At 38.8% G+C, this 15,051-nt stretch overlaps 1 protein-coding gene across 1 annotated transcript; it reads left to right on the top strand.

The window, feature by feature from the left end:
* Positions 1–5,755: 5,755 nt before the first annotated feature.
* Positions 5,756–14,362, top strand: LOC131882640 (prolyl 4-hydroxylase subunit alpha-1-like). Its single transcript, XM_059229853.1, has 5 exons — positions 5,756–6,203; positions 11,837–12,354; positions 12,423–12,825; positions 13,797–14,142; positions 14,208–14,362. Exons 1-4 carry the CDS (start codon positions 5,897–5,899, stop codon positions 14,117–14,119), a joined length of 1,551 nt encoding a protein of 516 aa, XP_059085836.1. The 5' UTR covers positions 5,756–5,896; the 3' UTR covers positions 14,120–14,142; positions 14,208–14,362.
* Positions 14,363–15,051: the final 689 nt, after the last annotated feature.

Below are 15,051 nucleotides of genomic sequence, written 5' to 3' on the forward strand. Positions count from 1 at the left end.
TACAGTATCAGATCCCTTTCGTACCTTCTCTGAGTACTGTACAATCCCAACTTTTTTAGTCTCTCCCAATATGAGAGCTCTCTCAATCCTGTGATGTTCCTAGTGAAACATTTTTGGACTTGCTCGACCTTTTGCAAACCTGCTGAACTCATTGGAGCCCAAATGGGCGAGGCATATTCAAGATTATTCATTATTCATGATTTGAGGAAATCAAAATTATCACAATAGTAAGCAATTGTCAAAACTTCGTAGATCTAGCCTGTGCTACGGTTAAAAAAATAAAAATATTCATTACCAATTGCTCATTCGTTGAAATTGTGTTGCAATTTTACAATGTCAAAACCATGAGCTTTGGTGTATAATTTTGTGATATCGTGAAAATATGTCTTATAAGGGGGAAAGGGGCGTGTGGAAACATGACATCCGTTGACACTTGTCCAAGATGTTTTTTCATTATATTTGAGAAATGATGAACAAATATTAAAAATCGGGTCCTTTTTCGCCATTTTTTTGTGGAAACAGCTCAAAGAGGAGAATCGAACTTGGGATCTCTCTCTCTCTCTCTCTTAATAAATTGGCAAAAACCACCCCACTACTTCTCCTTTCAAATTTCAAATGTCCATTTTGAGTAGTGGGTCAGAACTGTGGCGTACCTTATGAACAGCCCTACAATTCATGTTTGAGATCAGTTGTTTGGAAAATCTAAAGCAATATATTGAAATAACTTTGTAGAATTATTTTTCTATAAATGTCCATTTTTGCCATTTTGTTGAACATTATGAGATTTTTCTTCTTCAGAGCTTATATGAAGTCTTTATAGAAAAAATCGTGCTTATTTCTCCCATCTCTAATGAAAAGAAGGCATCTCACCACCAGGAAGTGGGATGTCTTGCTTGAAACTAAATTTTTTTGATATTATTTTTGACACATAAGTCATACCTTTCCAAAACAATTGTTATCCAGGCTTTGCCCTTGCCGGCCTGTTTTGAGGTAAAAATGAAAACCTGTCCAACTCGGAGCCATTCCAAAAAACCTAGCAACAAAATACACCGCCCTCAAATCTCAACTGAAGTCTTCGATGGTCAGCTTACACTTCCCTTCTCACTTTGTGAGCAGACCGGCACGGTGGTGAAGGTGCCTGAATTTGTTGTGACTGAAATACTCAAACAGATCTTTTCATATTGAGATTGTTGAGGCCTCATTGATCTTTCTGTACTCTTCATTGTTTACTTACGTAGGTGTAGTTTTGATATATGCAAAATGAGCTTTTGAAATGGGAGGAGACGTGACGTAGTGGTTGGTGTAGTTTTTTAACGTAAGACAGGTCCTTGGTTCGAATCTCCTCTCCGACCTTTTGCCAAAAGAAACTTGTAGACGCTAACCACACCCGCAAACGGAGAACCAAAACTGATACTGGACACGAATCTGCCTAACAGAATTTGGAAATATACGATGTGATTGCTGGCTTTCCTGGCCGGGCAACCCTAGCACCTCTAACAAAAAAAAGAAGTAGCGTCATGTTGTTTAATGTTGTCATTAAATTGAAAATCGTTATTGTATGGGTATTTGAGGTCACATATAACTGGGGTATTTTGGAGCTCACGCCAATGAATCCGAATCATTTAATCTCATTTACTAATGAGTAGGACTAAGAAAAAAATGGTTCTAAACAGCAAAAAGATGGCAAAATTATTTCTAAAAAAAAACACACATTTTTGAAACATGTAATACCATGAATGCTTTTTGCCAAGGGAAGTCATTTTGGCAAAATACTTCACTTTTTTTATTTCTCATATTGTTTGATTTTTGAGGATATTCAAAGACATTTGACCAGGGTGAAATAATGTTTTGATTGTTACAAAGCTTTACTGTACTTCCGTCTTTGGTATTTTAGGTGCTAGAGTTGAGCCACATCTTACAAGGGAGGCCAACCATTACATCTTTTGTGCATTGTCCTGATAAGCATTGCCATAGTCCATATCAGGTTGTTTCTCCCTCTGATTGATATATAGTTTATTGACCAAATAACTAAGACAATTATTGGTACTGTGACGTTAATGAAGAGCCCCAAACACTAGATATAATAGTATTATGATATGGTCTGTTGACGACCTTCATTATTAGAAAAAGCAATACTATTATCTCATTTTATTGAGATATTTCATAGATGCTTTAGGCTCTGAAATTATGCTTCTCCTTTCTTTGTCCAGGCCTGGAGTGAATGACTATGTAAATAAGTGTGAATAATCAAGTAAACCAAGAACTAAAATGGAAACAGACCGCTAGATGTCGCGATCCTTGAGAAAGACACCTATAGATCAATAAATAAAGCTTTGAAATCGAACTTGAAAGGGCTCATTCAAATAATTTCTCGAGCTCCTAGTTTTCACGAATCAAGTTTTTGAATTCTAGTGTTAAAACGACATCTAATCTGAGCTAGAATTCGAATGAGAAACATCATCAAAGCTTTGCGTGGTAAAAAGTGCTGAGTCTTGTTGGGGCAATTCTCTCAAAGCTTGATAAGACTCTTAACCACCGTGACGTGAGAGATGAGATAAGACGAAGAGAGGCGACATTCTTATCCAAAATCTCAGCTTTCGTCTTTGGAGTCTCACATGAGCTTCGAAAGGAGGAAGAATGTCATGGAGCTCAGAAATAGATTGTACATATTTCTATGACTAAAGGGGTCCAATTCTCCGCGAATTCAAGTAGAAACAAAATGTTGAACCACATTTCCTGTTTTGCCCATATTAGTACTTTGGCTTTTTTTGTTTTAAAAAGGTTAACATCCGGCAACAAGGTTTGAACAACTCCTGGTTTCAGGCGTTTGAATGCGCCAGTTATTGCTGGTATTTTTCTGCAAAAGTTTAGGTTGGTCTTTTGGCGATTTTTTTGTTGATGATTACGACAAGCTACATTTTTGTGTCTGAAAATATAACTTGATAGAACACAATTAATGTAATATAAATGTATGGTAAGTATGACCAAGTCAACTTCAAAGATGAATACTGGCTTCGAATTGTAGAAAGGTTAGTAGAAGTAGACTTGAGCCCAATTTTTAAAGCAAGGGAATGAGTCTTAGATCGAGAAAAGATTCAATTTACGTAGGATAGTACGACCGTTTCTCAATCTAACACTCACTCCTGGGTTTAAAAAAACTGGGCTCTGGTTTCAATTCTGATACAGGAATCGTCCATTGATGCAGCCGTTGATAAATAAGTTTCAGTTTTGGAGGAAGTTTGCTTAAATCTAGCGATCTCTGAATGTGTTCCAAAAGGCGGAACACGGACAAAAATTCCAAAATTTAGGAAGACTTTGTTCAAAAAGAGTCGCAAACTAGCAAAAAGGCTGAAGAGCACTTCGAAAACAGAAATTGTGGATAGTCTCCAAAAAAGGTGGACGTAGTTCAGGGTAAGATTAAGGCCTCCATTGAATATGACCAGTTACAAACTGAGAGTAAGGTGGTTCTGGAGGTCAAGTAATCGTAATCCTAAGGCTTTTTTCTCTTACGCAAACTCTAAGAGAAAAATGAAACACTGTGTTGGGCCTTTTGAGGTTGATGGGAAAACAATGTAGATACTTTGGCTAACATGCCTGGAGATCAGTTCTGCAGTGTGTTTTCAACCCCGCTGAGTTCAGAAGCAATAGCTCATTGCTCTGAAGATTAGTTTGTTGAGATTGATGATGTTACTCAAATTGAGCAATTTGATGATCTCATAGCTACAGATCAAGATGCTTTAGTGGCCATCGGGACTTTCAAGTTCTCCTGGTCCTGATCGTGTGACATCTCAATTTCTGATGAGATGCTCACTGGTTCTTGCTCCTGTTTTCTCGTACTTGATGCGTTGCATCTTGGATCAGGGCAAGTTTCCCTCTTCACTAAAATTAGCTCTCGTTGTTCCAATTTTTAAAGGGGGAGGGAGATAAGTCGATCCCCAACAACTATTGGTCTATTTCTCTCACTTCGAATATTGCGAAGGTGTTTGAGAAGATCATGAAGTCCAAACTTGTTGAAATTCTTGTAGCCCATGATCCCCTTCCTCCTAGCCAGCATGGGTTCCGAGCACATTTTAGCACGGTTACCCAACTGATTGAGCATTTAGAGCAAGTCATTGAGGGACTGGAAAGGCATGAGTCAGCTGATGTTGTCTATCTTGATTTTGCCAGGCCTTTCATAAAGTAGATCATGGCCTTTTGTTGAATAGACTTTATGACATTGGGATCCAATGCAAGGTTCTCAATTGGAGAAGAAGCTTCATTCATGATAGGAAGCAAATTGTTAAGGTTAAGGGATCTCTTAGTGATATACATGATGTCAACTCAGGTGTTCCCCAGGGCTCCATCTTAGGGCCCCTCCTTTTTATAATATTCGTTGCCCCGCTTCAAAAGCTTGGAATTACTGCCAGTCTCTCTTCGTATGCTGACGATACAAAGTTAGTTTCTGGAAGGAATGGCCAAGATTAACACTAGCCTTGCAAAGGACCTTGAAAGTATGGAAAGAATGTACTCTTGGGTTACTGAGTGTAATATGGCCCTGAACGGAATAAAATTCCGCTCAATGACCTTCCTTCAAGTCATGTCCTTTGAATACTCCACTCGTAGATAATGGAGGTAAAGATATTGAACAGGTCTCATCTATGAAAGATTTAGGTGCAGTCCTCCAAAATAATGAAAAGTAGTGCTGCTTGGACTTTTTAACATTCAAAATATATTAATAATATTTGTTTTGACTTCACAAAGCTGTATTGTATCAAGATAATGAATTGATATATCAAAACACTCTTTAGTTTGGAATATATATATATATCTTGGAAATTAAAAAAAAACTGTGAAATTTTGTGTCTGTTTTCAACAAAGGTTAGTTGCTACTTCATATTTGTGAATTTTAAGAAAGCCTAGATTTTATTTATTACTGATTCTATTTGCTCGTTGACATCTAGATTAGGTACAGAAATAACATAGTGTAGGGTTTAAAAGTTTGTGCTTGTCAACCCCTTTTAGACAATTGCTTTAGTTTTGTACTCTTTTGTCCACTTTTGGACACTTTTGGACACTTGGTGTCCAAAAGCTAATTCTCAAAATTGCCCACCCTGCCTTCAAGCCCTCGAGAATCCAGGCTAGTTCGAACAATGAAGTCCACTTCTCTTCTCTCTCGGGCTCCTTCATTGTTTAATTTGCTTCCCTCGAATATTCGTAGGGAATACGTAGGCCTTGTTGATCCGGTAGCATCTTTCAAGTCAGACTTGGACCAATTTTTAGATAGCATACCCTACATTCAAGGACTAGCTTGGTCTGCCAACTCAAATTGGTTGGTAGATCAAATATCATATAAAGGTTGAAAGGTAATAAATAGACAAATTATAACCAGATATTTTAATAGTTCTGTGGATTTCATTCCTTGAGCGGCGAGAAAAGCCCGTGAAAAAGCGAGCAAACAAACAAAAACAAAAAATTACCTCGGTAGACCACCATAATACATAAATATCCGAGGGAATTGCAATCTTTTCCACCCTAATTTCCATGTTTTAGCAATTAATGATCACAGATTTGCATACTCTAAAAACGAAGTGGGATTTTAAAAAAAATCATAAACTGTTTTTCCGACCACTAGCAATAAGGCACCTTGACTCCCTTTAACACCTTCGAAAGTATCAATTGACAACATTCGAAAAATGCCGTTATCTATGTACAACGAATCAACAGCGGCAGGTAGAAAAAAAGCCCACGAAACCATAACAAGATGAGACTTCCAATAGTGTGGTTGTGTGTACATTTGTCGTTAGCTCGTATAGAAGATCATGATGAGTTATATTTTCCATGGCTATTTGGCCGTCAAAATTTGTCCAGTGTGTCTAAAGAGTTCTTCAATCATCCTGGATCTTCCACGGAGAATGTGATGGCCATCCAAGAAGATCTTATACGAATTATTCAATCTCGACCGTGTTTAGATGCCATCGTTAACGGTGAAGACGACATGCTTAACTTAGAAACAAGTGCTGTGATTGATGTCAAACATCCATTGAATGCCTACTTTGTACTTAAACAGGCATTTGTTGTTTCGGAAAGAGTGATTAAAATGGCCGATAACGGGTTTGATTGCCCATGGAGATTTCATGTGCACAAACGAGATTTACAAAGTGTTATGAGTGGCTTGCTCAATATTCAGATCTATTCTGGAAATAGCGCAGAACAAGTGAGCAAAGGTAAAGCGAAAAGTGTCAGTCAGATAAATTTAAACAAACGCAATGAGAGATAGCTCATTAGGAAGGTTGAGATGTTCTTACAATCAAATGCACCAAATCACATGTGGGTTGTTGGATTTTTGTACCGAATATTCATTCACACAATAATTGAAATTTCACGGAACGTGTCAAATCGTACATAGCAACCTATGTGCAAAGCGTCAAGCAAAGTGTCATAATGGGGCACCCCCACGTGGTTTCGTGAACGCATATTTTGAAATGCGACAGTAACCCAGTCGCATTTCAAGATATGCGTTCACGAAACTATCTGATACTCGCTGTAGGTGCAACTGGGTACAAATCGCATCTCAAAATATGCACTCACGAAACCATGCGGGGGTGCCCCATTGAAATGCTCATTATTCATAATATTTTTGTTAAAGGCAAGGAAGAAGTATGCACAGGTAATGCCCGACACTAAGACCTTCAACATACCTTGTCTATCCTGGTCAAGGGCTTGGTAATACCTTATTGTTCTTGGCCTGATATCTTTCAGCAGCATTGTCAGTCCAGCATCTTGGTCTGGCTACCACCCTCAAAACTAGGTTTTTATTTACCCTTTTCGGCCAAATTTTGCTCAAATTATGGTGCATCTACACAAGAAACATTCTGTCACAAAGTTTGCCTAACAATTTCGGAAATGTTTGGTATTTGACAAACAGTTCATCTCTTAGCCGCCTACACGGGAAACTACCGGATCAAAACGGTTTAACAAATATTTTGATCTAGATTTCTAATCAGATGATGAACTTGCAAGTGATCGTATCATTTCCGAATGGGTCTTTCATTCAATATTTATGTTATGCACGGTAAACAAAATGATTAGTATAATGAACATAGGGAAAACTGAGGAATGAAATTTGAAAAAAACTACCGATGGGCACTGTCATGATGAAAATGTTTCGCTTTCCAAAAAGGTCCTTTATTTTGCCAATTTCAATCTGTGCGGTCATATGTTGGCTGAAACCGATTACTACTTGAAGGCATGTTTGGCCCCGTTCTATGAACTATACCATAAGCCACCTGATGATTCACTTTTAGTAAAATTTTGCTTTTTTAAAAGTTTTCGAAATTCATTTTGACTATAACTCACAAACCAATTGTTTGGAAACGAAAACCCGACCAATTTTCCAACTCATTATAATCGTGAATAAATGGACAACAGTTCTCTAAGAGTATCATAAACTATTTAATAGCCGAGTACAAGTCGAAATATGACAACGATATTTAGTTCAAAGGTCATGTCAGAAACGTTAACACAAATATAGGTAGAGCATTAAACATGATAAAGACAATTTGGATATTTATATGCAGTTAACATTACAGATGGCATTGATTAAAAAGAGTTCAGTTTTATAGAACAAATAAGGACCCGCCCACAAGAACAGACGCCATTTCACAGGGACGGTGATGGTCATGGGTAACTTTAAAGTAATGAGTCAGTGGGCAGGACTCGGTTCGTTGAGACCCGACTGATCTGGCTTTCATGGCTAAAATTGGCTGGCGGGAAATGGACGAAAGGGCACCCAAAAGTGGCTGGCTGGTCTGGAGGCTGGGGTCTCAAGGGTGTATGTACGTAGAAGACCGATCATGGGCGTGTGTGTCGGCCGAGGGCTGACTAATAACCGGCCCAGAACCTCCAGGTATGGGCCGATGATTCTGTTGTCTCTGATGATCTGATCCAACTTGAATCAGATCAGTCTTCTTTGGACGAGGTCAAGGAATCCATCCATCCATTCAGCTTTGGGTCGGCTCGCTCAAGTCTTGCTCACAGGCGGATGTAAAAGAAGGGGCCGGGTCCGGGACTGGGCTGAGCCCATGACCGGGCTGAGCCCGAGGACAGGCCCGGGGTGGGTGGGTTGACTGGGGTCGACACTTTCATTGTCTGGACGGGAGGAGATGAATCCGATTTCGGGAGATAGGCGTTGTTGGTTGCTTGATCGATCGATCGATCGTTCATCATTCAATCCTCGATAGGAGATGGAAGTGTGACTATTGCATTAAGAGGGGATGGGATGACATCTGATGACTTTGAACATTGATTGACAATCCCAGGCCCCTTCATACTCTAAGTTGGGGTTATCCGTGTTCAAAATGAATCACAATCAATACATTTTTCTGTGTTATAAACCATCATGGATCGAAAGAGTTAAGTTCCATAATTACTGAAAATGGACACCTCGGTTGGAAGGCTGGGGAGGATGCTGTCGTCCATGCAATATTTTGCTCTTTGTCTAACAACTTTAAACATGTTCAAATCGAGAAATGTTTGTGAAATGCTTGTGAAATGCCAAACAATGTTTGTCAAATGGCTAATTATTTGCCCAATTATTTGTCGTGTAGACGCACCATTACTAAATTGTCATGTTGGGAAATACCTTTTTTGACGCTTTTATCCTTACTTGTGAAAAATGGGCGGGATTGAAATGTTTTTTTCAGGAAATAAACTTGTAAGATGGTCCAAGGACGCTACAGCAAGGAAACGCCACGCTATTTTCGATTCCGCCAATTTAGGCCAACTCATAATCGTAAAAGAATGTTTATTCCATAACAACGGGTGCTTTATTTGGAATGCATGAAAAACTTGACTCGAAATGCTCATTTAAAGGTCTAATTGCTGAGAAGTTTCTTGATTTTTCGTGTAGCTAGATTGTAGTTTGCGGGCAATTTCCTCTTTTCCTGCTTTCATGGACATTATCATTGATGGCAGAGGCATTTTTTTGAAATTTGAAATTGAATGCTTTTTGTGCAATTTGTTTCACAAAACATGAAAATGGATGTTCGTTGGTACAAACTTGGTTTGAGCCTTCTTTCAAAGCAAAGCACAAATACATTAAGTGGGTCAGTGCAATCCATTAACACTTTTCGAATAACATCGGTGCTAAAAATTTCTTGTTGAAGTTTTATCACAAACAGCGTGGTGAGGAAAACCAATTCAGAAGGGTGAACAAGCCCACCTCGATTCAAGAGTTGAACAAATTGTTGTTGTTGTTGTTTATTGTTGAGAGCCACTCACAGACACAATGTGTATAAAAGAGTAAATGATGATGTTGGAGTGTCACTTTCTAATTCTTCATCTTCTCAGAGGTACTTCGTGTTCTCCCCATCTGTGAGGAGTTCCTAACATTCGTTGCACTTGTTGTGCCTCAGTAATGCTCGTGCGATGTAGCCTGAACAACAAAAACCAGGCCCTTCATTTTGATGAGATTTTCACGGGTCGTGAAAACCGAATCAGAATCTGGCTCATCTAAAAGAGACATCAGATTTGAACACTCTGATTCCGACTCCTCAAGGTTTGCTTCCTTGCGGTCAGCGCATAGTTTCTGCAGATCCTTCACACTCAGCTCGTCAAAGCGAATAAGTGAACGAATTTCCAACTTCTTATCAAGCTCTAGAAATTGCTTCAGAGAACCAAAAAAGTCGCCACCAGATAATTGACGATAGACACCAAATCTTCTCTCGATGGGATCGCTATTGATTTTTCCCAACAGGATACAGTCCAATTCAGTGGTGGTGAAGATGCAGTCACACAACTCAATCAGGCCTTTGATAGTGAAGCGTAAAGGCGCCTCTGTTGAATCGTGGTAAAATTTCACAGCTAAGTCCACATTCGATCGTTCAATGGGCAAGAGGGCAATGGTAGAGGACTTTGTGACTGAGTTTTGGTGCATGGCGAATTGGAGCAGAGAGCTCGTTTTTGTACTCGTAACTCATAAAAATGGGATGGGAGGTCTTTGGGCTTAAACATTGGCCTTGAAATGGTGGACACTCAAATTCTCTCTTGTGTATAAGGTTTGTGAAAAGCCTTTTCACCAAATGAATGGTATCAAAGATGGGATAGATTCTGTTGTAAGGTGACTCAGCAAAAGGGTTCTTGATCAAGCTTTGATGATCTCCACACTGCAAGCCATCACTAAAAAACTTCCTGTTTGATGAGTGTCCGTCAGAAATTGATGACACGATTCGAAACCCAACGCACGTCACAGCTTTAACAACTTTCCACCACCAGTCACTGATAATTTCATGGTTGATTTTAGACAACGGGACCATACAAACCATGTCTCTGTAAGATGAAGCCAAGCCCGTTATCATGAAGCACAAAATAGTCCTGGAGGTGCCTTGATCTTCATCGTATCCGTGAAAAGGTCCATTTGAGTATCCACATCTTCTTGAACTGTAAACCTCGTCAAATATAACGTTTACAATTCTCACTTTCGACTGTTCAAGGATGAATGACGTTACTTTAGGTACGTTATAGTGGAGGGAGTGATTCCAGTCTGAACAGACATGTTTTGTCCAAATCTTTGTAGGTTTCCGCAATGTAATATGAGAGCTATTTTTGAATGAACCAAGAAACTTATGACAACTGATCATACCAAACTGAAGGAAGACACAGCGTTTTATCCACATTCGCCATAAGCCTATACAAAGCCGGACTTGTATTCTGCCACAGCAAGGCAGCAGCAAGAAGGCTTGGAGAATAACGTCTTTGATTGGGTGCTTTCAAGGAAAGTCTCAATTGTTCAATAGAAAAGTTGAACATTCCACTTGAAAGTGATGAGTCCTCTTCTGTCTCTACTTTCTGGCAGAGTTTATCAATACCTTGTTCTACGTTGATGATATGACTTTTTTTAGTGGCCTCGTAGTTTGCCAAAAATGCAAGAATGTTTGGCACGTCATCCACATTATGAATTCTTCCGTTCATTGAAATTTGCCTGACTTTTCACTCTGTGGAACTTGAGCACCACAACAATAAAATCCAAATGTTAGGTTTTGTTGGATTTGAAAGCGAGACACAATTGTTGGTCCATGCTCATTGTTGTACGTAATGGAGATAAATAGCAGATAATCCTCGCTATCAATAAGTTTGAAGCCAGAAGGTAGCCGCTCAGCTAGAACTTTGGTTACTAAAGCCTGGAAATCATGCACTATTTGTTGCTCAAAATACCTCTCCACAATTACATCACGCCGCTTTTGTTCTTTTTGAACTCTTTGGTTGGCCAACACGCTTGTCTCTCTCCTTGGTAGCTGACATTCACTTATGGAATGAGACAATGAAACGGGGTATTCGGGAAACACGGAAGGTACTGCACCTGGTTTCAAGCGGCGTAACTTCAGTTCAAGTTCATGATTTTCCGTCTTTTTCTTCACACGCCATAAATCTTGATCTGACCTCTTGATCTCGAAATCGCACTCTTTGAAATGCCTTGAGCAGACTTTTGAATGAGCACTCGGTGTCTAATTTTGACGCGCCACAACCCGAATCCATTGTTGGGTCAACTCGAAGCTACCTTTTTTGGCAAATTTTTCTGCCTTTAAGTTACCTTTGGCTTATTTTTTCCTACCTCTTTTCCGAGGTCTATTGATTACGTATGTATAGGTATATGTTTTTGCATCATTAAAAAATAATTTCAAAGGCTTGCCAAATCTGGTAAATTTTGTGATGCAACTCAAAGTAATCAATGTAAAGATAAATAAAAACACATACATACCTTATTTATTCCCTTTTGTTGGGTAAAGCATTTATTGACGGTTAAAAAGTCTCCCAAAAACAATGTTTATTCATATCCTAATGAAACTCCCCACAATTTCAGGGCAACTCTCCTTCAAAGGGATTTCTTATTTTGGCCACCCATTGGATGCCAATGACATTGAGGCTATCACATCAATTGCACAAGCCAGGATGAGACTCAATTCTGTTGTTCAATGGTTGGAGGCCGCTTTGAATATTGCCAAGGAAAATGAAAAAGATGCTGAAATGGCATCAATGGAAAAAAGACTGGAGAAAGCAAAAAAACTTCACGACGAGTTCATCGTCAACCATGGATTCCTTCACGTGGATCACTCCAAAAACCAATCACGTATTGTATACACCAATCATGGTTTATATTATCCAAATGTTCTGTCTAAGGCTAAATTGTTACAAGTCCAAAGGCATGTCAATGCATTAAAGGTTTTCGAGAAACTAGTGGAAACTTTCAAAAACCTTTCCCCATTGGCCATTGATCCTGATCCAAAACTATTTCAATCTGGCATCGATGATGACACCTTGCCATTTTTTCTGGCTTATTTCTTGGAACGCAACATCATTGAATTGTGTCAAGGGAAAAAGGTATGTCATGGATGTATCAAATGGTAGTTTACATCAAACCTGATTCTCATCTACGTACTTGTTTTCAGGATCATCAGACGAAAAATGAGCGCTGTTTCCTCAGTCATTTTGGCAACCCTGGGTCTTACTTGTCACCTTTCAAGTATGAACAATTGCAATCTTCCCCACTCGTGGGCATGTTCCATGATTTCGCATCAGAATTCCAGACTTCGGCACTAAAAGAAGCCTCCAAAGTTCGCCTCAAGACAACACCTCTAAACGTTCAAAACGAAATCCGAGACTTCACAGATTTGAGGTCAAGCAAAGTAGCGTACTTTCATGACCAAGATCATCCCACAGCTCAAAAGATGTCTCAGAAGATTGAAAAGGCTCTGAACTTTCATTTAAGCACGGAATTCTACGCATCCGAAAACTATCAAATCATGAATTATGGTGTTGGAGGTAACATCGTTGGTCACCTGGACAGTGTAGGTAGGTTACATAATTCAATAAACAAATTTTGAAACATGCTTGTCCAAAAAATAAAATAACTTTTTCGACTTGTTTTCAATTTTCAAAGTCCCCAATTTCTCCCACCAACCCTTTCTATCTAATGATCCTTGCCCAACCCAAACCCTTAATCATTCAATTGATTACAGTTTCCCAAGGAGTAACACCTAAATATGCTAAAAAAGAAATAATAGCTAAGGTTCTCCAGGGTCCTTCCCTCTAATTAGACTGTCGTTCTCGGATCTCTCGCTCTGATTGGCTCTCACATGGATCTCCTTTCTGTTAACCAAACTTGTTGTTCAAAAATGTAATGCTGGTTGCAAATGCTACATCTTTATTTAAAAAAAAACTTTTCAATCGAAGTAGAATATCATATTTCAGCAATTCTGAGTCAATTCTTTAAACCAAGTCTTGTACAAATAATGTTAGTTTTGCATCAGAGGCTGAACAGAGGCTGAAGTTCAGATAATTTCAACCGAGCATTTGGGTCGCTCTGACAAAGACTTATTGTTCAAGGATGCCAGTCAAGCCACTTACAGAAATTCGAAATCAGTCTAAATGATAAACATGAAAGAGAATAATGTGACACTGAGAGGACCTACGCGGATCTTTCTTTATTAAGCATCTTTAGCAGCATCAAGCTCCAGACGAGATTTACAAATTGGTACAAATATTATAGCATTTAAATTAGATGTCCTAATGTGATACATTGCAAGGATGAACCCTTGAATTCTTGTGTTCCGTTGTTTATAGATTTTTATAAGAAGGAAAAACTTCGATTATTTAAGAATATTCGAATAAATATTTTTAATGCTCTTCAAAAGCTTTTCAAATTTTATCAAAACAAATCAGCTTGATGGTTTTTTTATCTAGATGCAATGCCTTGCTAAAATTTAGTCATTGGTAATTTTCATAGATTTATTGCATGTGAGCATTTCTTTCTCACGTGATAGGAACATTGGATCCAATAGCTTATCAAAGAAACTTGAAGCACGGTGGAGAACGATTCAGTACATTTATGGTGTATTTGTCCACTTCGCAAGCTGGGGGAAGGACCGTGTTTCCGCAACTGGATCTCTCCATACAACCGGTTCAGGGTTCGGCTCTTTTCTGGTTCAACTTAGATTCGTCTGATGTTTATGACACAAGAAGCTTCCACATGGGATGTCCGGTTCTGTATGGAAACAAATGGATTGCCAACAAATGGACCAAGACTCTGGCTCAGTGGCGCCAATATCCTTGCCGACCCAATCGCACTTCGTATTCATTGCTGTAGTCTACTTGCTAAAAAATCGTGAGGTATATGCGAGGCATAATTAAATATGATTATAACCCAATTGGTAACGTTATGTCTTTTCTTTTAGGAATTCCAGCCTTATCGTTTGACTCAAACACTCCTTATGGCAAATACAATGGATACACGTCTATGACGCTATTATGGTCATTTATTGTTTGCAAACTTCTCACCGCTATCGGAAATGTGATCATATCATGTCAAGAAAATACAACAACTTTACAGTTCGTACTTAACTTTATATTCGCAAGTTGGCTGATCGACCAATGCTAGAATGTAAGGTTAATTAAAAGTTTTGGTCGAAAACTTTTGCAAGCTTGATTGAAACCTGAGAGCGCATTGACATCTACATATTCTTCATGAATAATAGAAAGACGCAAGATGAACCATGATGGACGACGTGAAAGAGGAGAGGAGGAACTCGTAATAACTAGCAATCAATCAGGCCTTGAACCGTTACCGAAAAGTAACGCGCTACCATTACCGATACCATTTGTTTTGCAGAAAAATGATATGGGCTATAACAACAAAACCGGTTTTTATAATCTTTTAACGTTTAGTGGATATGACGTGAAACAAATGGCGAATATACAAGGAGACAAGGGTTCGAGGATTAAGGGTTGGTTGGTTTTAATCCCTTTCACTTTTACTAAACGCTTTTACAAGCATTTTTTCATCTTTATTTTTATGGTTTGAAAAAGGTTAACAAAAGGTAAGTAAGTATTCTACTGGTTTGACGTGTTGAAAATCTTGGTTACGTTTTGAGGCGAACTTACGGGTTTTCGTTATGCAACTGGCAATGACACACACCACAGAAAATGTAAGCTGAAAAAAAAATCGTCTTACAATTGAGCTTGTCAACAATATTTAGCCCTAAAATTGTATTCGTTTTTTTCTAGGTGTCTCCACCTCAC

This window comes from Tigriopus californicus, chromosome 6 (genome assembly GCF_007210705.1).
Source record: "Tigriopus californicus strain San Diego chromosome 6, Tcal_SD_v2.1, whole genome shotgun sequence".
In the NCBI taxonomy this organism is placed as follows: Eukaryota; Metazoa; Arthropoda; class Copepoda; order Harpacticoida; family Harpacticidae; genus Tigriopus; species Tigriopus californicus.